The sequence below is a fragment of the Podarcis raffonei genome, chromosome 4 (genome assembly GCF_027172205.1).
Source record: "Podarcis raffonei isolate rPodRaf1 chromosome 4, rPodRaf1.pri, whole genome shotgun sequence".
Lineage (NCBI taxonomy): Eukaryota > Metazoa > Chordata > Lepidosauria > Squamata > Lacertidae > Podarcis > Podarcis raffonei.
In genome coordinates, this window is record NC_070605.1 from 66492118 (window position 1) to 66515525 (window position 23408).

General features: G+C 42.4%; 1 protein-coding gene and 2 non-coding genes across 3 annotated transcripts; all 3 read left to right on the forward strand.

The window, feature by feature from the left end:
• The first annotated feature begins 326 nt into the window (after window positions 1-326).
• Window positions 327-399, forward strand: TRNAV-UAC (transfer RNA valine (anticodon UAC)). Its single transcript has one exon. It is a non-coding gene; the product is annotated as a tRNA-Val (tRNA).
• Window positions 400-2792: 2393 nt separating this feature from the next.
• RS1 (retinoschisin 1) lies at window positions 2793-23004 on the forward strand. Its single transcript, XM_053387119.1, has 6 exons — window positions 2793-3431; window positions 14759-14784; window positions 16786-16891; window positions 18910-19051; window positions 20577-20772; window positions 22322-23004. Exons 1-6 carry the CDS (start codon window positions 3380-3382, stop codon window positions 22472-22474), a joined length of 675 nt encoding a protein of 224 aa, XP_053243094.1. The 5' UTR covers window positions 2793-3379; the 3' UTR covers window positions 22475-23004.
• TRNAK-CUU (transfer RNA lysine (anticodon CUU)) lies at window positions 19777-19849 on the forward strand. The gene has a single exon. It is a non-coding gene; the product is annotated as a tRNA-Lys (tRNA).
• Window positions 23005-23408: the final 404 nt, after the last annotated feature.

Consider the following 23408-nt stretch of genomic DNA (forward strand, 5'->3'; position numbering starts at 1 on the left):
CAATACCGGTCGCCCTGCACGCCCGTCCCTGGCTTTTTTTAATCTATCCCCAATAATCACAGCAATCATCCCTGGGACCGTGAGCAACAATCGTAATTCCTTTCTTGAGTTATTTTGGCAGCGGCGTAAGGAAAGGAAACAAACATTTCATACGTGGAAGCAACTTAAAGCAACCCGTTTATCCCCTGCTCTGCATTGCCGCGGAAACGCAGCCCCGCCTCTTCCTGCTGGCGCGTCTCCGCCTGCACTGGGCGAAGCCAATGACAGAGCAGGAAACGGCCGACACCACGAAGAAGGAGATTGGCGGAAAAGGGAGCCGTCGTGACGGTTCCATAGTGTAGTGGTTATCACGTCTGCTTTACACGCAGAAGGTCCTGGGTTCGAGCCCCAGTGGAACCACTAACTTGTTTTTTCTTTCTCTCTCCCACCCCCCGCGCCTCCTTCTTCGTCCTAACCGCTGCTGCAGAAATCTCACCTCATTCCTCTAATCCCCTGTGGGTAAACTAATGGCAAAGGAAGGGGGGAGGGGAGAGAGAAGGATACCCAATGCACAAAGTCGCCGCTTTATGATGGCTGAGTTCCGGACACTTTTGCTGCCCGTTAATTATTTGCATTCCAAAAAGGTGAATGGGTTGCTCAGCCGAGCGAAGCTCCGGGAGCCTCCGTCCCGCCCTCTCCTTAATCTGAATCTCCCCGGGAGAATGCACCCAAGCGTGGGCTGCGCTTATTAAGAATGGCGCGGGGAAAGCCCTCTGCACGCGCTCAGGGGCACCCTCGACCAACACTACTTCTTCAGCCACGGCCCCTGACGTTCAACAAAGGCTGGTTAGGGGGCCCAAACGCTCAATCGCAGGAAAATTCTTCCTTACGCCGCCAGAAACCAAAAGGAGAGGCCGCGTTTATCATTGCGCCGGCAGCCTCCTACCCGTCCCAGGTGCCGTCGAAAGGGGGAGAACTAAGAGAGTGTGTGGGAGGGAAGAGAAGCAGCTTCTGCACTGGACGGCGACGCCCCTCGATCGCCCTCCCCCGCGGCAGGATTCCGCCCTCGGGTGGACACGCAATTGTAACGTGTGGAAACGCAAGCACGCTTCATGCTGCTACTCTCTTTCCTCCTGGTTTCCTAATCCCACCGGCTGCCATCCATGTAGGCTGCACGAGCACTGCGCCCACATTACACCCATGCAAAGTGGGGTTCGGAAAATAAAGAGAGGCTGATGAGTTGGCTTGCAGGCAAAAGCTGGCGCACGCCGCGATCCCTAGCCTTCCCGGGCCGCGTGTTCCTCTGGGTTGCCAAGGGAATCGCACCCCGAAAAGGAACTAGCGGGAGGCGGCCGAAAGCAATGTAGTTCTGCTCGCGCCTGCCATCATTGCATGGCTGCTGCTGCCGCCTACGCTTCGGCTCTGTGCGGCAGAAATGCAGAGCAGCCCCGACTAGGATGCGGGGGAGGCGAGGAAGCTCGCAGGAGGCGCGTCCCACGCGGATGCGACAGAGAGAGGCTGCTCTGGGTGTTCCCTGTTTCATAAGATCACGTATTCCTGGGAAGAAGAGGGAGGAAGCTGGGGACGGGGGACGGACAGGTTGATTGAAAACTATACTGCTGCACCAGGCTCTGCATTTTAAGATCAGCGAGGCTGCAGCCCTAAACACGGTTTTATAAAGGGAGCAAGGCCTATATGGTACATGATTTTGAGGAAACGCACAACAAGCGTTCGCTCAGCGTCCCTTCACATGACATCACGCCCTTTGCTCTCTGGCTTTTTTTTAGATTTGTATTTTTCTCACTGTATTGGTGGCTTCAAGTGTTCTTCTTGAAAGAATAGCACTACTAGAACTGAAGGTGGCAAGGCTGCGTTTTTTTCTCTGGTTCTTTAGGGATTCTTTGTGAATAGGCCTGAAGGATGAAATTTTCCTAAATCAGGTTAGCTTAGAGTCGTGTGCCTGTTTTTACTTTTACGCAACGCACCAGTGCGCGAAATGCAGACGTTTAAAAATAGATTGGAGAAAGGAGGCTGGATTGCAGGGAGGGTCAAGCTGTGTGCCATGGATGAAGGGATCGTTTTTCATCTGGGACTGTTTTGTGACAAAATGGCACATTGTGGTCATATGTGATCATACTATACTGTATATGCTGAAAAGAATGATGGGCAAGTCTACACAGTTGCTACTGAATTAAGAGCCGTACTGAAGTAAGACAGGTATCTCTGCCTTTGGAATGAAGAACAATTATACAAGGATCACAACCAAAATGCAAAATAATCTTTAATCAAAATTATTATTTTTAAAAAAATAATAATTCAGACAATCCTACCTATGGCTGCTCTGTTTTTGTAGATACGAGTCTTGGCAAACTTAAGCAAAGTGGAAATGTACGTACTTATTACAGTGTATATAAATTGAATAAATGATAATACTTATTTCTGTGTATTACATTTAAAACTTTACTTCTCCAAGTTGCTCTGAGTAGTCTACATGGTGTCTCCTCCTCCAGCAACCTTATTAGGCAGCATAGGGCCGATGACACAACCAATCCAGTGTCTAACTTTAACACTTTGAGGATAAAGTCACTAGGCTCCACAGCAAGGCTGATGCGGCTGTTGTGACAGCTAAGGTGTCCAACTCAACGTTTAATCCAGAGTTACGGGATCGGTTCCTGTTAATGCAGTCTGTCAATGTGGAGACAGGATACTTTGCGGTGCATCTGACCACCTGCTTGTTAGAGCCTTCTCCATCATGGCTTATTAAAGCTAACCTAGAGTACAAGGGAGGTCCATCCTCTTTTGCCTCCTGGGGGGCATTATGTTCTAATCTGTAAAACACATTCTAAACTGCTTCCATTCAAATGGCAAGTTATTTTATGTGGGTCCATTAAATTTCTTAAGCAGATGCATATTTCAGCTGTTGTGTGTATCATCTCCAGAGCAGTGTGTGTTTGTTAAGGGAAAACCTTAAAGAAAGATAAAAATCCTAGACCTTTCACATTATCCATATGTCAAGGACCTGTCAGACCCAGAAGATTTAACCATGTTTTGTGTGTTTGAATCCCTTAATTCCTGTTCCATCAGTATATATCCTTTTATATTTTTTAATGAATTTTTATTTTTTTAAAATTGAATACCACTTTGAAATTTTAAAAATATTAAGTGGTTGGTAACCGTTTCTAAAGAAATAAATGTTTTGTGATGCCTAGAAGAACCATTACCCTTGATATTTCCTTCAAAGCTGATTGTAGCTTACTGTAGTGAATTAGTGTGTCTTGGGTAAACCCCCTAAGAGCTAAAAGAGGAAGATGCTTAACGAGACTATGCTTAACTTAATCTCAGCAGAGAAAGCTGTGCCACACAATAAGCAGCCATAGCTGAAAGGTGAAAGAAAATAAAGATGCATTTCAAGATAAGAAGTGTGGTTCTGTGTCTTCTTTTCTGGTATAAAGGTAAGCACCAATCATGCCTGTCGGGCATTTAAATTGGTATAATTTGTGAAGATTCTTGTTGAAATTCAAAAGGTGAATTTTATTTTCTAGATAAATGGTGGCGTTTGTAGTTACCCTGCACCAGAGGAAGGGGTGCTGGTCTTCTAGTGTGTTTTATCAAATAGCTGTGTGCAAATGCCAAACAGCCATTTTAAAAGTTGTGGAATAAGAGGGAAAGGCCAGACTGTTGCTGGGAGGGGTTATGATCCAAAAGACTTCACAGTGCATTTTTTACAAGTTTATTTTATTGGAATAGCTATATCCTATGCTATCTCACAAACTGACTTATGAAACTCCTTTTGTCATATGCCATGAGGGCTGTTGTTCCAAGAAAGTAAGCATAATGTTCCTTGGGATCACGGAACATGTTACACGGTTCTTTGGATCCTAGCCAAAGCCTAAGAAAAGGATTACTGTTATGATGATCTGCTGAACTGCAAGAATGATTTTTAGCTTATCATTAACCAAAGGTTTGGCTGTGTGCCTCCTGTTAGCAACTGTACTCTTTTCCATGTCATTTTCTAGATGATCCCCCCTACCCCCCAATCTCTCCACAGCCTGTTTGAAAATAATAAAAGGCTTTGGTAAAGCCAATCATATGAACTATGGAGGGTTGAATGAGCTGCAGTGATTAACAGCACAATCCTAAACGTATATATACTTAGAAGTCCAATGGAATTTGTCCCTAGAGAAGTATCAGATTGCATTCTAAAATAGTTAATAATTTAATAAAATAAATGGATTCGGGGTCATTCCTGACCTTAATTCACCCGTTTGTGCTGGATAAAAGCAGTGCTGGCTCTTAGTATAGATGTTTATAGATCTTGGCTGCTGTCCTTAATGTACATAAGTTGGCATAGAATCATCTGCTTCATCTCTCCTGAGCCAGCACAAGTGCACTGGAGATCATAGTCCAGCCTTTGAATAGCTAGATGATAAAATCTCTGATTTTCTTAGTAGGTTTAAACTAACTAAAGTGTTATAATGGTTAGATTAGTATGCACAAACATCTATTGTATCTCTGTGACTCTGAACATTGTATTCCTTCAGTTATTTGATATCTTTATATTCTTTATTTTGTTTCGTTTATTAAGGAAACTGTGAATGTTATAGTCTTGTCAAAGTATTTGGATGTGGAGTTGTTTTTCCTGTGTTTTTACTCTGATACTTTCTCTGTGTTTGGGGCAAGCAGAAGGTAGATCTGACTATGTTGGTAGGGTTTGCAGTAGATCGACAAGTTTCTGACTCTCTGAGGTTTAAATAGTAGTGACAGTTTAGTTGTTTTTTAAAAAATAGGCTGCTTTGACAACAAAACACTCAGGTTTTGAAACTTCTGCATGTGAAAGAACTGAGTTCAGTTCTGGTAATGAGAATGTTACTGGGCTGCGCATATGCTCAGAGGCACCCTGGTCCAAAATTGTACATGAACAGAAGCCTTCCTGCAGTCACAATTTTAAAAATAAAGTAGATCTGCCCAGCTTGAAGTCTGCTCACCTCTGCTCTATACTGCTGTGATTTCAACATTACTGCATTTGGTTATCCACATTTTGACTTGTTTTGATGGATGCATCAATGACTATCACGATTAAGTACCATACATTCATATACCAGACTATCATTTTTGACTAAATTACCTGTGGTATCATATGCTTTTCTTAACATTCAAATCCAAAGATTCAACATTCTTTTAGAATACCCAGCAGTTCCTTTATGTAAAGATAATCACTTTAACTCAGCATCCCAAGAGGTACTGCCAGGTCATTCACATAAGCTGGGAGCAATTATCTTGTTCTTTGTAGTAACCTGCTTATGAGTTCTTTTCCATTTGGCACGCAGCTCAGAGAGGAAACCATCTTCTGCTTTCCTCCTCAGATTAATTCTTTTCTGGTGTGTTACTGTACCATGCACGAAATAGCTTTGTGTGCTACACAGTGGAGGTTTCTGCTACAAGTAGTATCTAAGCAAACTTTAACCTGAACGCTAATTGAGTGCGAGGGCCAAATTATCTTGTTGGTTGAGACTATGGTAGCATAGGACCTAAGGACAGCACATTATATATTGTCTAACAAAATACGCTGTGGTTGGTGGAAGATTTAAGACAGCAATCTTACACACACTTTACTTGATTTGGCCATCCCTAGTAATCCAGATTTTTGGAGTATGTTACCATCAGTATGCTGATGACATGCCCATTGTTCATTCTTTTCCTCTCAAGGAGGTGTAGGGGTGGATGTGCTGAACTGGGGTTTGACAATGGTAATCGACTGGATGAGACCCAGCAAACGGAGGCTTAATTCAAATAAGACAGGGAAACAGGTTAGTAGGTGGTTCTTTGGCTGGGATAGTTTGCTGTGCAACTGGTTCTGCATGGGACTGGATGGGTTATAGCTGTATGAATTTTATACTGTAAAGCATTTTGAGATTCTTTGGTAGAAAGCAATTAACAAAATAAACAAAAACTAGGAACACTAGGTGGTATTCAGCTAAGTTTTACTCAGAGTAAACCCACTGAAATTAATAATGACAAAGTTAGGTAGTTCTATTCTGAGTAGAACGTAACTGAATGCCACCCACTGGCCTGAGTATTGCCTGTTTGTTTAAAAGCCTTCTATATAATATGGGAGTCAATGAAGAGAAGTATTACAAAACCTTTAGGTGCTCTGCCCGCCCCCATCTCAAAAAAATGCTAATAATTGCAACATTCAGGGTGGAGGGAAACACATTTTTAAATAGGAGTGCCTACTTTTTTCTGCAGTACTTGATGATACAAATATGCTTTTAACACACTTCACAGCAATGTAAAGTGCTTAAAAATATATATCTACAGGGTGTTTTAGTAAATTTGTATACCACATCCCAAATATTCCCAAGGTGAGTATGTTGAGAAACGGGGGGGGGGGGGGGGAGGACACACGAAGAGACAGTCCGCTTTGCCTTTTTTTGTGTGCAAAATGGAAAGAGCAAACGAAAGATCAAATTTAAACCTCCTGTCCTAACAAGCTTTGCCAAGGCAATTGGGGCCTAAGTATGGCAAAATTATAATCTGTCAACTCATCTGCCTTTCAACGGGGGTTGGTTGACAGAGTAAAATGTTGCCTAAGTACCGTACATCCCAGCCTGAAGCATTCCACTTTTTCAGCACTGTTTGAGATGGGGAGAGAGAAGTGCTGACACTGCTGAGGAAGCTGGAAGGTGAGTGGGAAGCAAAAGGAAAAGATCGTCACTTCTTTCCTTCATCTCATTATATATGAAAATTGCATTATACACGAGGACCTGGCTAAATGTAATCATATCAGCAGCCCCATTGAGTCAGATGAGACTTTTCATTTGCTTTGTGCAAGCGCTTTATTGAATCAAAGTAATATACTGCAAACATTCTAAAGATTAATTATTGAGGAACATTTATGTAATGAAATTGTTTAAAATAAAAAATAAAAAATGATGACAACCAGATATTTTGTAGAGGCAGTTATTTGGATATTTTTGTTTCTATTTCCAAACATCACCAAGACCATTGTAAAGTGTACAGTTCAGGCCAGAGAAAGAGTTGGAAAGGGTTCCAAAAAGGTCAACCAAAATAATCGAGGGGGTGGAGGAAAGGTTACATTGTGGTGCTATCAAATTATGCATGGGGCGGAGAAAGTGAATAGAGGGGGAGGGAAATTCCCCTCTCATCACAGTGTACATCGATTGAAGCTGAATTTTGGAAGAGTCAGGACAGATAAAAGAAAGAATTTCACACAGTGCATACATACTACAGAATTATCTTCTAAAAGAATGATTGGTGACAACCAACTTTGATTAGACAAATTCATGGAGGATAAAGGCTGTCAATGGCTACTAGCTGAAATGTCTTTGTGCTGTCCTCACCGTTGGAGGCAGTATGCCTCTGAAGGCAAGTTCCTGGGATTCCCAAGTCACGTGACTACGGTTGCCCCTCCTGTCTTGCTTTTAGGCTTCCCACAAACATCTGCATGGCCACTGTGAGAACAGGACATTGGGCTACATGGATCATTGGCCTGATCACACAGGCTCTTCTAATCCAACAGGTTCTTAAAAGCTATTTACAATGTACATCTGATTACATTAGACAGAAATTAGTCACTGTGTTGTTCTATGTGTCAGTTACTGTGGCCACTTTCTATATCGTCTGATTAAGCGCAGGGACTTGGGACGTAAGTAGCACCCAAAAATTGGCACGCTCTGTTTCCTCTTTCTATAGTGTTTCGCTTTTTAAAAAAACCATACTATAAAACCTGCTTCCTGCCTGCAAATCCATCTCCTCTGCGTTTCACTGACTATGGCAAAGGCCCAAATTGCTCATTCATTTAAAGGCGTTGATTTCTATGACATACACTGCGGGTTAGCGGGAGGGATGAAACTCTTCCCCACTGCAGGAGATCAAGCCTGGTTTTGATTCATCAGTTGTGTTTTGGAGGCTGCCTTTAAAAGCCCTGTGTGGCACAAGCACTTAAGGGGCATCATGGTCATATGCTTGGGGGAATTTGACTGTGCCTTCCAAAATCCAGATATACTGAAGAGAGGTAAAATTGGTCTTGTCATGTAGCTGGAAACTATGGATGACTGACTCACCAAGATTACTGAAGCTTCCACAGGGTATATGGTTAGCATGCTGGGTTGTTAAATTCCTAGCTTATCCTTTAACTCATTGGTTGCCTTTAAACATCAACATGCCACACTTGTCCCTATTTACCATGGGCACTCCCTAATTATCAGTCCCCTGTCCGTGCTAAATGTTCCATTCCTATTTTTTTGGTTTTGGGGGATACCATGTGTTCCCTGTCCATGGCGTGTTGCGTGAGCAGGGCTAAAGAATTTAGCATGTACGAAACTTGGACACTAATACTCATTGGGCATGTGAAGCCGTACAGGCAATCTGTAGTCACCACCCCCTGTCCTTGAAGCACTTGCACATAGACAGCAGGGGCGCTGGCCTGGAATGGCCAGAGGTGAATGCTCTGCTGTGTAGCAATGGACTTGACCTTTAAAGCCCTAAACGGCCTCAGCCCAGTACACCTGAAGAAGCGTCTCCACCCCCATCGTTCAGCCTGGACTCTGAGGTCCAGCGTTGAGGGCCTTCTGGTGGTTCCCTCCCTGCGAGATGTGAGGTTACAGGGAACCAGACAGAGAGCCTTCTCAGTAGTGGCGCCTGCCCTGTGGAACGCCCTCCCATCAGACATCAAGGAAATATGACTTTTAGTAGACATCTGAAGGCAACCCTGTTTATGGACGTTTTTAATGTTTGATGTTTTATTCAGTTTTTTGTCCTCTGTTGGGAGCCGCCCAGAGTGGCTGGGGTATAAATAATAAAATTATTTATTATTATTATTATTAGCTCAGGCTGGCATTGTGCTCTTTCATGCCACATGCAACATTTGAAGAGGGGGAAGAAACCAGCATGGACAAACATCAGATGTGCTCCCTGAGAGATCATGCACCCTCTCTGCCTCCACTGCATGGTCTAGGTCACCTGTTTCAGGAAGCTTTTCGTCTGCCTTCTGCTTGATTTTTTTTTGTTGTTGGTGTCCTCCTGTTGGCTGTATTATTTCTTCCAGTTTCTGTTTTTTTTATAATTGTTCTATGGTTTTTACTGCTTACATTAGGAGCCTTGAACACTTCATTTGAATTGGACAGGTGGGATATTGGACATTTCGAAATAGATTAAAGGTTGCTTGTGATTTTGTGAAGTTAAATTTGAACCCTTGCTGGCAAGCAACAGTTATTTCCCTGCTGCTCTTTGTGCTGCAATTTTCCTGGAATCTAAAGTTGGAATCCTATATCCATTCACCCAGGAATAACCCCATTGAACTCAATGGGACTTTCTTCAGAGTAAACTTGCATGAGATTACTCTATAAATCATTGTAGCAGATTGTGCATGGCATTAAAAAAATACACACACATACCACTCTGCAAAAGGTCATTAGCTAAGAAGTGCTGTGTGATATTTTAATAGGTTGTGATTACTTCCAAGCACACACACACACACACACACAGAGAGAGAGAGAGAGAGAGAGAGAGAGAGAGAGAGAGAGAGAGAGAGAGCACGCTTTCTTTCAACTAAAAACTACCAAGTTAGACATAGGAAATTTTGAACTGAATTAAGGAGTCTCCATAAGTCAGGCTACAAACATGACTTTGTCCTTATATCTCTAGATCTGTAAGGAAACATCTGTACCAGCTGTTTTTCTCTGGATATGTTCCAGAAACAGCTGGTACAGTCTGCACCAGACATTCAGGGCCACATTTCACAGTCATTACTGGGAAGAGAATTCTTCGGTGAACATGAACATCTCTGAAATTTTCCTATGAACATTCTTCAGCAAGAGCTTTTGTTGAGAGTTTGAATTTATCTCCATAGCTGCTGAAATGTCCATTGCATGAAATATTATTTTATCATGCAATACTTGTAATTTCTTAAATTTATAATTACGTAAATATTCGAATATACATCAGATTAAGAGAATGAAGACTGAGACAGTATAGGGAGTCATCAAAATGATAGAAAAGTGATTGTTGGTCATGGAATACTGGAGTGATGTTTAATGCAATGTCAAGTGGAGTTTTATTCAATCTAGTTTGCTAGAGTATAACATGCTTTGCAAGTATATTGAACTGTACATCCCCCTTACTTATTTACTAATGGCATAGTTGGTGACCTGTTGATAATCACAGCAGCGGCCGTGACTCTTGCTTGCAACTTAAGTAAGCATCAGATTTCCACAGCATTTGGATTTCAAGGCATGTCTATTTTGTAGGTAATTGATGCCAGGGCAAGCAGTCCAGAGGTCAGAAGACGGAGGGTGTTTAAGACCAACTGCCTGCAGGGCTGTACTGTACTATGGAGGCAATTATAAATTACCCAGGCTCACATCTGACCTATATTTCATAATCTAATTGAGACATGTCCTCTAGATTTTCAACTGACAATGCTGTCGCTGCTAAGCACATGACCTTACATCACCAAATTAGCCACTCTTCAGGTCCTGACCCCCTTTTATCAGACTCTGGTAATTTTAGCATTTATTCTGGCAGGACGTATGTGTGTGTGTGCGCGCTTTTTCCATGAAAAAGCAGCCAGCGAAAGAAAAAGAAAACCTCATCGACTGAGAAAATGTTCATTAGCCTGAGGTCTGCTTCCCTTGGTTAATTAATTGACTTGTGATTGGAACGTGTATTGGGTGCAGCTAATTTATCACTGAGCTACGATTGACTACTTTTGAACAGAGAAAAGGGGGGTACACGGTATAACATTTATTTGCTGAAGCAATTTTTACCACACAAGAATGTTCGTGTGAACATTCCAGGTTGTGCTTTTAAACAAATAAACCATAAAGTAATGATACAACAATAAAATGAATCAAGTCAGCTTAAAAAAAAATGTCTCTGAATACGAGCTGCTGGGAATTACAAGCTGTTGTGTTCAGGGGCTTCTTAGGGGCTTCTCATTTGGCCTAGGGTTGACTACAGTAATAACAGGATGATGGAATCAAAGAGCCTTTGGCTTCCTCCAGCAGAGCTCTTCTGAGGTGCTTCGGTTCCCAACAGAGCAAGTCAAACAATCACCAGACTTAAAAGTGTTTAATAGCTTTAAATATATATTTAGGGGGTGTCAAATTGAGACCCCCTTCTCTCCTGTGTCTCCATCTCCAATAAGACTTTCTGGGATACCAGCTTGAGCCCCACAATGGAAGAAGTGCAAGATATGCATATGCATCGTTTTTAAAAAACTTTTCCTGCTCAACTTCTTTTCCTCTTTCACCCCCAATTCCTTATTTACTTCATTTTCACCTACATAATGTTCCATTCGGAATTGGATAGCCGCTGATGGACTGAATGGTGGTGCCAGGTTTCCTGCCTCTGCAGAACCACAGGGTGGGAATAGAAATGGCAAGCTTTCTTATTTAAGCTGTGAGGAGAACTCCACCTCACAATTTACACTTAACTCTTACTGAGAGTACAAAATTGCCCTTGGGTAACACACACCACTGAGTCAATTCATCCTCCCGCTGTAATCTCTGAAGCTGCAAACGGAGAGGCCCAGACTGTTATCTGAGGTCACATTCGTGAGGATGTGCATTGCCTAAATCCAGCTCTTCCTCACCGGAGGCTCAAGGGAAGTGAGAGCCAGGATTTTATTACACCAGGAGAAAGTGCAGAAGTACAGACCTCGGTCTCCATGGCTTTTGGTGGGCTTAGAAGGCAGAACTAATGGATAAACATCCTAACCCTGTGGGCACTATGATGCTCAGACACCACTCTTATCAACTGTAAGGCTTCCAGCCCCGCCATTAAAAAAATGTATATATATTTAAAGCACAGTCTTTTGAAGAACATTTGTTGTTCTTGCTTGTATCATACTATGTAGAAGAGGTATCCAACCTTTGTAGCCCACAGGAAAACTGGACCGTCTATCATGAGCAACACATGCACAGCAGCTAAGCACACAACACAACTTATTGCAATGGCTACATTGCAATAGGTGGGGGCGGAGGGTAGCAGGAAAGGAGACTCCGTGGGTACCTGGAAGCCCATGTTGATGACCTCTGAACATATTTAGTTTATGACGAGAACCCTTAGGTTATGATGAGAGGCCCTAAAGATAATCCAGCAAAATTGCTATTGTTATCAGCTAGGCAACTGGTTGACGTATCTTAAGTCTGATTTGTATCTTGTAGTCCTTTGCTGCTGCTGAGCACCTTGTGTCACTACAGTTGTAAATGCTGTGCTAGCCGCTGACCTCCACTTCTTGAATATCGTGGAAAAAAATAACTCCACCTGACCAGGTCAGTTGCATTGGAGACACCAGAAACACGATCTCTGGCAGTTCATGTCCTCCCGGCTTTCACATCAATATTCAGCACAATGACACAGGTGTGTGAGAGAGTGTGTAGAAAAAACAACAGTCCAACTTATATTACGTAAATATATTTATAGCTCATGAACAGAAGGGGGGAGTCCATTAAAACTATATTTAATTATATTATTTTTCTCAACAATCCTACAATCTATTCTGATTTGTAAGATACCAGCAAAATTCAGGCCATACGAGGACATTGTTGACAGCTTCCCATTTGATTCCAAAAATATCCCTTGGACTCTCTGGAAACTCCTGGTTTCTGCTTGTGAATGTGTGCCTTCATTGATCTTTCATATGGCCTTCATTGATCTCAGAATAGGAAAAGTACTTCTAGTGCTCATTAAAATTCCATTAACGGAATCTCCTGCACACACAAATCAGGCATTAATAGGATCCTAGCAACAGGGATAAGCACTCTCTTCTCCCCACTCCTCAGCCATTCATAGTGAGGAAAGGTCTGACTGCCGATATGGGAACATGGTATTTGCCATGTGATTCCTGATTGACTGGAGTCACCTGATGAAGAAAAATGCTGTGGGGGTGGGAAAAGACTTGGTGCTGAAGCACTAAGAAATGAAATTGAAGATATGTACTTGTTTAAAGGTGGTTGTTTCCCCTAGAGCACTTAGGGAGCATGAAAGATAACCCACATTATAACTAAAAAGAAATTAGAGGTCACTGTGGAATTGTTGTTTGTCTGAATCCACTTTTTGTTATACTGGGATTTTGTATTATTCAATCTATGTTGGGTTCAGACAGATGTGAACCAATTGTTATGATAAAACCCAGCAGGTTTGATTACGAAGGGAATAAAATGGGTATGAGGATTTGAAGAGAATATGTGGTAGATTTTCTGGGGCTGGGACGAGGGTGAGACTTTGAGCTTAGGGGATCTATTTTGTTTTTATCCTAAAACCCCAAGATTCACCAACCAGGTCCTGGTGCAAAAGGTGGAAGTAAAGAATTCTGAGCCCATAGATGTAGGGTTGGTTCCCAGAACTGAACAGACCTCCGTCCTTCCACAAACACACCCGCCTTCCTGGTTAATTGTTGCTGCTGTTGTTAAGCAGATGAGTCTCAGAAATCTGTGCTGATCTACTGCAAACAACACAGAGATACCTGTGTAGATTCAGATCTACCTTCTGTCCACTCTTAAAAAGGTAAAGGTAAAGGGACCCCTGACAATTAAGTCCAGTTGTGAATGGCTCTGGGGTTGCGGTGCTCATCTCATTTTACAGGCTGAGGGAGCCAGCGTTTGTCTGCTTCCACAGACAGTTTTTCTGGGTCATGTGGCCAGCATGACTAAGCTGCTTCTGGCAAAACCAGAGCAGCGCACAGAAACGCCGTTTACCTTCTCGCTGGAGCGGTACCTATTTATCTACTTGCACTTTTTGGCGTGCTTTTGAACTGCTAGGTGGGCAGGAGCAGGGACCAAGAAACAGGAGCTCACCCCATCACGGGGATTCGAACTGCGACCTTCTGATCGGCAAGCCCAAGTGGCACAGTGGTTTAACCCACAGCACCACCCACATCTCTATCTGTTCACTCTTATGTTAGAGGAAAACATAGTCAAGTTTTGAGTTGGCAGAGAGGGCAGACAGGATAGATCACCCTGCAGGATTCTTGGTCTTTAAAAAATAAAGATCAAAATGCTCTGGACTAGAGTTCCTTATGTACTCTGATGGCACACACCGAGTTTTCCCTACAAGCAGGATCACACCTTTATATGGTCATCTTTGTGTAGATGGAGATACACTATACATTGCTATGAATGGGGAAACCTTTCCCATCAAGGAAACTCTGTGTGCATATCAAATCCCTACAGTCCAGAACAGGTATGGGGAATCTCCAGATGTTGCTGAACTACAACTCCCATCATCCCTGGCTCTTGGCTATGCTTGCTGGAGCTGATGTTCAGTAACATCTGGAGAACCAAATGTGCCTGACACCTGGTTTAGAAGGAATTGTTGATTTGAGGCAGGTGCCACCTCGGGACCTTCCAGCTGAGGCTGAGAGTTGTAGTCCAAAACATCTGGAGGGCCCTGGGTTGGCTAAGGCAGCTCTTCATAGTGAGGAAAGAGAGAGGTAAGAAACTAAGTTAAGAAACTTCAGGAAGGAAAACATATCCAGCCAGATTTGATTAACATAAGGTAGTTTGGAGTGCACTTCTTCCTTGTGCTCTGGCTAATTCATAACAAACAGGTTATACAAAGCACAATTTTCTCCATTTTTGCTTCTGCCCACAGTTTGTCATCCATTGCAATGTGGTACTTCATGATGCATGAGCAACCATGTGATTCATTTCCATACCTTTTCCCATTCATGTCAGTACCTCACGAGTTATCTCTATGCTTTTAACTGTCGTTTTCTTGTCGTTTTCCACCATGCTGCATTATCTCTGCTGTACAGCCATGCTGGCATTGTCACCAGCAGAGGTAGGTCCTTTAAACTTCTTTGTATAATATCCAAATATTTTTGGAGCTTTATCCAGACCTGTGCTGACCATTCCAGCACTCACTGATTAGAGTATAGTATTGGTATTTATGTTTTCAAGTCATTTAGTCCTTGGATGATTTCTGGCAAATATTTAATAGCACACCCTTCCAGTGTTTGCATAGTACCAGAATACATCTTTCCACCGCAGAAGCAATATTGTGAACTTGCTTTAAACAAACTCATATTGATGCCATGTCAATAGATTGTGCAACTGGACAGAGACGCTGTACCAAATGGATCTTTCGTCATTGTTTTTGTTGTTTTTATTAGTCCATTTCTATCCTGTTCCTTCAAGGAGCTCAAGATGACATGCATGGCTCTCTCCCACTCTCCATCTTACTTCCATAAACACCTTGTGAGGTCGGTTAGGCTGAGAGATGGTGACTGTCCCAAGGTCATCTAGTGAATTTTGTAGCAGAATGGAGATTTATTCAACAGTTTGGGCCATGACCTAGAGTGACATACCTTACCTACCTACTCCCATATCCACACATGCATATATATTTTTTATTAGCTTGCCTTACAAAGGCGCTCCTGCAGAACAACCACTTTTAGGACTGAGGGGGTGCACCACTGGATTCATACCTTGGATTGTATCCTACCTAAGGAAATGTCAGCAATGTGCATATTCATATGCTTGCAACAACCAAATCGTTATATCATTCTGATTTTTTTGTTTCCTTCTGACTCGCTCAGCCTCTTGAAAACATCTTTGCTTTTATGATACCATAAAAACTTTAAATGCTTTCCTACGCACGTAGTTTGCAGAGTGCTTGGCCCTTTCCCCACAAGGTACCACAGCTAAGCTGCTGCACGTTGCCGTATACTGCAATGCAACATCACACATCTATCTGCCTGCTTCCCTTTCCTGCCTGCAATGATTAAATGATAATTCCTCGGCCATGAGGGCAAGTTGTATGGCCTGCTGCCCATTCTCTACCACGCTTTGTTATGATGCCATCAGGGTCCACCTGATATCTTAGTAATGCCAATTTCTTTAAATGTACATGATTAATTTCACATCTTGTTCTTCCCCTTGCTTTTAGAAGCTGTTTTTTTTTTATTATTATTTAAACTGAGAGCTGCCCACACCTGCCCACACAAACTGCAGTGTTTCACATTAGCTTTGGTAGTTATTTAAGCAAGAAGAGAGGAGGGATTTTGGGTGGGCAGGAAGGAGAGAAGCAAAGCCTGATAACGACTGCCATGGTGTCTAGCAACACAGGAAGCTGCCTTAAACTCTGAGTCTGACCATTGTCCCACCTACTTCATCTAGCAACTAACTGGCAGTGACTCTCTGGAATTCCATTCTGGTGATGCCAGGCTTGAACCTAGGGACTTCTGCATGCAAAGCAGTTGCTCTATTGTGGAGCTATTGCTACCTCAAGCTGTTATTGCTTAAACAAACATTATAAAAAAATCATCAAAAGTAATACAAAAGAGTCATCTGCAACTTGCAACATGAAATTAAATGTAGGGAACTGGTCAATTTATACAGTCAGTCCGATTAATATGAAAATAGGTCTCTGCTCAGTATTTTGGCTTCTCTAGCAAATAGAGCAAAACAGATTTCTGATGAATTGCATTGTTTCCCAACTTTCTCTTGGCCACTGCAGAGAATCTGCCCGATATTTCTAAAATAAAAGCTTCCTTTGAATTTGTACTCAAATTGAGAAACCTAGTAAGTAACAACGGATATTCTTCACAGAAGATTAGCTCTGAGACTCCTCTACATAAAAGCATAGTGCCCCTTAGGAACTTATATTCAGGTATATAGCAGTCATTGGCATTCATCATCCTACACTTTGAGCTGTCCTTTGTTTCTATGTCAAAATGGCGGCGATTTGGACTTGCTGTGTTGGCCAGTGGAAATGCCAGGGATTAAGAGAACAGGGTTTACACCAGTTTGCTTCTTTCCTTCTTCTTTTCTGCTCTGTTAGGATGACAGACTGGAACACTGGCACAGTAAAGCCTGCAAATGTGATTGTCAGGGAAGTCCAAATTCCGTATGGTCCTCAGGGACAAACAATCTGGAATGCATGCCAGGTAAGAACTTTTGACTGATCATGGCTTCTAGCACAGGCCTATATTTACTTAACCTGTGAGTAAGGCCTCCATCGCAGCCACCCAAAGCCAGTTTTAATTTAAAATAAATAAATCTTTAGCACTTTTTCAGGAGAAGGCTTGGGCTTTGCCACACCCAGGGGAACAGAATCCCAATGTTGAAGGAAAGTCACTGAGGACACCACTACCTATGAGGGAACTGGAGAACTGGTCACCCTCCAGATCCCAACTCTCATCAGCCCCAGGCAGCATGGCCCATGGGAGTTGTAGTGCAGCAACATCTGGAAGGAGGTTTAATCCTTCCCCAGCTGTGAGCACCTTCCCGCCCCACAATATGACAATTACAAAGAAAAGCTCCTAAGTTTAAATTGCTGCTTAGAAGCGGATTTCCATTGGGATGGTAGCTGGGAAATGATCACACCTTATTATCCCGTGCACTGTGGTCCTGGTAAAAGCTGTATCACCTACACTTAGCATTTAAGATGGGGAAGGTGCAGATGAAGCTTTATGTTACGTATTTAATGCAACCCTTAAATGATAATGTGTCATTCCCTCTCTCTCACCCCCCCCAAATCTAATGACAGTAATTTGATTCTTGTCTTTGCAAAATTTACTTGTGTTAAATTTTGCAGGATTCTTTAAAAAATAAATGCAACCCTGTAATTTTCCACCATCTTCATTATAACTAAAACCACATAGTAGTATTAGCTGAGAAAGAGTTTCACCTTCAAATGCCATATTAAGGAGAAAAGATATACGGTGGTAGAAACTAGGCAGGGATGCCATTCTAATGCACAGCACACAAAGAGACTTCTAAGGTCAATGGTAACAGCATTAAATAATTTAACTGACTTGGTCCATCAGTCCCCAGACATCTGTCTGGTAATTTCTTTCTCCACGACGGTTTTCTAGAACAGAAGGTTACCTCCTAAGTATATTATGATTGTGTTAGCTAGAGATTAGTGCTACTAAAAATAAAACTCTCGTTTCTTGTAAACATTGCAGGCAATTCAGCCCAGTTTTACTTAACATAGTTTGCAAGACTTCAACACATACCGTCACTGTGATTTCCATGGTGATGGAGACTACAAAATATGCCCTCATTACAGGGAGTTCATAGGTAGTATCGAAATGAAAGTGGTGATTAAGCAGTGGTAAGAAATTGGATTCAGTTTGTATTTAAAGGCAAGCCTATCTCATTCACACTTCTCAGAATTTTGCAATGCGCTTCTCCAGCCAAGCAATACATACATAAACTCCTATACCAGAGTAAATTGTGCAAAATAAAATATAAAAATGCATCCAGCCATAAACATGCCATTCCAAAATGCATTGCATTAGGGAAAAATGGGTTTGCAAAAGTTATTTGGCAAAAGCACATACAAATATGAAATTTGCACTAATATGCTAATGAGTTTTCATGAGGATTTTTTTTTTAAATCGCCAACTGATGTGGAAATATGGAGAACTGAAAATGAGAAACAGTGTGAAACCAAAATTGACATATTTCTCCATCCCTAGAGGAAATTCATACAAAAGGGCAACTCCATGCAGGTCCAACACAGCCACAATTCTGACAGTGGCCTCCCACATTCCCAAGGCAATTTCGTGTACCTCGTTTGGCTGGTGAAAGTATGCAGGAATCATACTTTCCGTGGGCTAGGAAAGCAACGTTACGGACTCAGAAATCAACAAAAGGAATAGAGGAAACAAAGCAGCCCAACTTCTACTCTTCCTAAATGCTTCAGTCTACTAGTAAAACAAAGTCTGCATCTCCCCCTCTGTAAGAGAGCCTTGGGGCCAGGGAATCCATGGCCTCTCTGATGCTATTGAACTCCAACTCCTATCAGCCCCAGCCTGTATGGCCAGTGATCAGGGATGATCGGAGTTGATATCCATCAACATCTGGAGGGCCAGACTTTTCCTAGCCCTGAGATAGAGAAGGAGCTTTTTGTACCTGTGCACACTCTCTTTTGAAAATATTTGTTGTTTGATTACAGAATGTCCCTATCACAAGCCACTTGGTTTTGAGTCAGGAGCTGTTACTCCAGACCAGATAAGCTGCTCCAGTCCAGAGCAGTACACTGGATGGTACACTTCATGGATTGCAAACAAGGCCCGGCTTAATGGGCAAGGTTTTGGGTAAGCAGCACATCTTCCTCCTAACGTTTTGACCAGTAAAGAGTCAGCCAGACACTATGTAAAACTCTTCCTTCCTTCCTTCCTTTCTCTCTCTTTCTAGAAGTCTGCTCAACTACCTCTGCCCTTTGTCTCACCTGCTTTTTGATGTTGTGCTGATCCACTTCCTCCTGGTTTTTGTTCCCCCAGCTGTCTCTTCCTGCCAACCACTGTGTCAACAAGTTATTCTTCCTGCTGGCTGTATTAATACATTTTGATACTCCTCTAAATTACCGATTTCTTGAGCATGTGCTCTAATTTGCTTGTGCAAAATTTATGCAGAGGTTAGATTATAGCTAGTTTTTATGAAGCATTCCTTCTCACTTGTTTGCAGAGAGATTATATGACAATGAGCATGCACCCTGCATTCCTCTTGGTTTGCTTGCAGGTTGTGTATATAATGTGCCAGAAAGGCATATAGTGTACATTTCCTTGGCATTTTCCCATGTGCAAAATGTCTGAATGATATGCAACCAAATAGTTGTGCTAGTGCAAGGATTAGTGCTAGTGCAATAGGATTTCCTTTCCTTTCCTTCCTCCCATATGCCCTGTGCCATCCCGAAATATGCTCCAGAGAATTAAGGGAACCCCCAGAACAGATTTAGGGGGTAGACAGGGCAGAGGAGAGAGGGAGAACACTCCATTGTGCAAGGAAAAATCCTTTTGCTAATTGAACATACTCTGGTATAGCCGGTATAGCTCAGCTGGCAGAGCATGAGACTCTTAATCTCAGCGTCATGGGTTCAAGCCCCATGTTTGGCAAAAGGTGCCTGCATTGCAGGGGGTTGGACTAGATGACCCTCATGGCTCCTTCTGATTCTAAGATTCCATGATTTTCATCAGTCCACCAAATAATTATATGATTCCTTAATGCTACTTTGAATACAACAGGCTGTTTCTAGAGTTTTTGCAACACTGGGGTGATGGAGCATCTTAACCCACTTTAATTGTACAATTAACCCACTTTAATTGTACAATTCTAAATTCCATAGTATGTTCCTGAACTCCTCCCTCAAACCAGGCCCTATGCAGAGGGAGGTGTGGAAGGGGCGCAGCCAGGTCCACTCGCCCTGGGCCTCAAAGGGCTAAGCTGGCCAGCTGGCTCCACCAGGGACCGGTTGCTTTTTTTGTTTGGGTTTCTAACTTTATTCTAAGAATACTCCTTCCTGAGGCCTCAGGGCACTGTACAGGCCTGCTTCAAACTCCTGGCAGTCTGGAGGTGCCGTTCATTCCACCTACATTGACTCACCGAGGGTATTACACATAAATCAAAATGGCAAAATGTGGAGTTAAGAGGCACAGGCGCAACTGCAGCAAACGAGTCTGAGCGCTGCTGCCAAATTGTCCCAGAGAAGTTACTTCTAGCATGCCGGTGTCAGCTGTAATTGCATACCCCTCCAACCTCAGAGAACACATCTCATTCACTGGCAAGTGTTTCTTTTAGTATAGGACATAACCTTCTATATCTTTCTCCTGCAACTCTTAACAGGTGTGCCTGGCTCTCCAAATACCAAGACACAAACCAGTGGCTGCAGATTGACCTGAAGGAAATCAAAGTGATTTCAGGAATAATCACACAAGGACGGTGTGATGCAGACGAATGGATGACGAAATACAGCGTGCAGTACAGGACTGACGAGAACCTGAACTGGGTCTATTACAAGGATCAGACAGGAAACAACAGGGTCAGTATGAGATGCATTTTCTGAAAGATGCTTTTTCTGAAGATGTCCCCACATTGGCATTTGTTCAGAACAGAGTGTGTTGAGATAAATAATCCCATTCAAATAAAAATGAATCCTAGTATTCATTGACTTTCAGTACTTGACAATCAAATTTGAGTCCAAGGCTGAGATTCTAAACCCACTTATCTGGGGTTACTTCTTAGTGGTTAAAATCATTTTGTTAAACTCATGTGCCCTGATAAAGTGAGGGACAAGGAATATTCCCTCTTAAAAAAATTATTCACCATACTTCAGTTGATCACCCAGTAAATAAATAGATAAGGAAATAAATCAGAAGGCTAAATGTGTGTGGCCAGCCATCACAACACTCATCTAGGAAGGTTGCCATTGAACTGGCTGCATGTGTTTTGACAGATATGGAAATGTCCAGAGGAACCAGTTGCTACATGCAACAACTTACCTACCTCTAGAACTGATCAGAGGGTTGAGTTTCCCTGATACTGTTGGTAGGGAATCTAGTGGGAGGTAAGCAGTGCCACATTTATTTAGAAAAACGGTGTTTCTGTAATGTGAAATATACTGTAGAAAGAAGCAGAACTTTTAAAGTGTTACGGCACTGGAAATATATTATTTTCTCCTGAGTAAATCGCGGGGGGGGGGGGAAGGCTGTAAAGAGCACTGCTATGTATAATGAGTGTGATATTTTTAAGCAGATAGATTCTCATACAATCTGCTACTTGTTATAGCTGCTTTCCAAGGTGGCAAAGTCCACACTGAATACCATATTCTACCACCTCTTTAGCATCTCATCCATTGTCAGTTTGCTGCACTCTAGTTCAGAATTGGGGAATTCAGAGTACAAGCTTTCACAACCTGGAGCTTCTGAGCTAATTGCCAGTCGACCCCAAATCTCCCTGAAGTTTGGACTTGCCATGCCTATAGCCGATAGCCAAAAGAAAAACGAAAAAAGAATCTGAATAAAATTCTGTATTAATAGACAACATTTGAATAAAGAATTTGAACAGGAAAGGATGAGAAAAAGAATCTGCATTAGCCTTGATTTCATTATATTGGAGCAAAATCTGCATTTGTTCTAAATTGAGAAAACTGACAAGAATTACAAGCGGAAACATTTCAGTCATAAACATTTTTACGCTATGTAGAGCCAATACATTTATGACACTTACTCCTCATTTATACTAGTGGGTTCTTCATGGATTTGACTAGCCATGCTACATGCCAGGATGAAACTACACGCCCTGGAAAGCCTACTATTGTATAAACATAATTTAGCTGTGGAGAGGTTGGTTTATCTCCCCAAGCAGAATTTGGCAACATGCACCATGTAATTGCAAGTAATTTGCTTCTAGTGACAGAAACCAGCAGCAGTATTGCTTGGTAAATTAGTGACACGAAATAATTTAAGTTGCTAAATATGTTTCCAACTTACTGAACGCAGAATTAAAGGAAGTTAAGGCCGCAATCCTGTCTTCTGTGAAATGAACTCTGTCCTCCCCCCAGCTTTCTTTTTTCTTTTTGTCTTATGTAGGTTTTCTATGGAAATTCAGACAGATCATCTTCTGTGCAGAACCTTCTGCGCCCACCCATTGTCTCGCGCTACATTCGCTTGATACCACTTGGCTGGCATGTGCGCATTGCCATCAGGATGGAGCTGCTTGTATGCATGAATAAGTGTGCTTGATGCTAAACTTCAGCACCACATGACATTGCAAGGGAAAGAGATGGGAGGCATTAGCAAGATATAGAAGTACAATGAATAGAATGAGTAGGTTCCTTGTGTATCTCAGTGTACTATAAATAAAGGCATTATCCCTTTTGCTGTGACTTGCACCTTCCACAACTATGGAAGCTTTAACTGAAGTCTAAATCAGGCGTCCTCAACTTTGGCCCTCCAGATGGTTTGAGGCTACAATTCCCATCATCCCTGACCACTGGTCCTGCTAGCTAGGGATCATGGGAGTTGTGGGCCAAAAACATCTGGAGGGCCGAGCTTGAGGAAGCCTGGTCTAAACCAATAGAACCCAAGAGCCCAATTTTGAGATGAAATTAATATCCACATATCCATGATCCCATGTTGCATTATATTTCCTGTTTCAGCTCCAGGGGTGGGAGGAGTTGGTGGTGAGAGGGAAAGGCTTTGACTTGATTTTTGTGAAGCTCTCATGAAAGTACAGACTGGCCTATGCAAAAAAAGGAGGAATTTATACACACACACACACACACACACACACACGTTTCTTATTGCACCCAGTGTCAAGCTTTGCTGATGCTAGCATACTTAATTAGACTTAAGGCAGGTCTTAATGGATGAGCCAATCACAAGTCCTTAGAGTAAGGTTAAACTACATGTTCCCAAGAGTTTTGGTTTGTTGCTGTTGTTGTTCAAAGGAAACTGCTGAGCCGTCTCTCTCCCTGTCCCTGCTGAGCATTATTTATTTATTTGTTGTTTGTGAATGGTTTGAGGGCAGGTAGCAAAAATTTCATTATTAACACAATTACAATATACATTAAAATAGTAAAATAAAACTAGAAGGCAAGTAGCGACAAAGCAACAAAACAGCTGCGTTGAACAGCAAAGCCAGGAGGAGAGAAGGCGTCTACACAACAAAAGATCT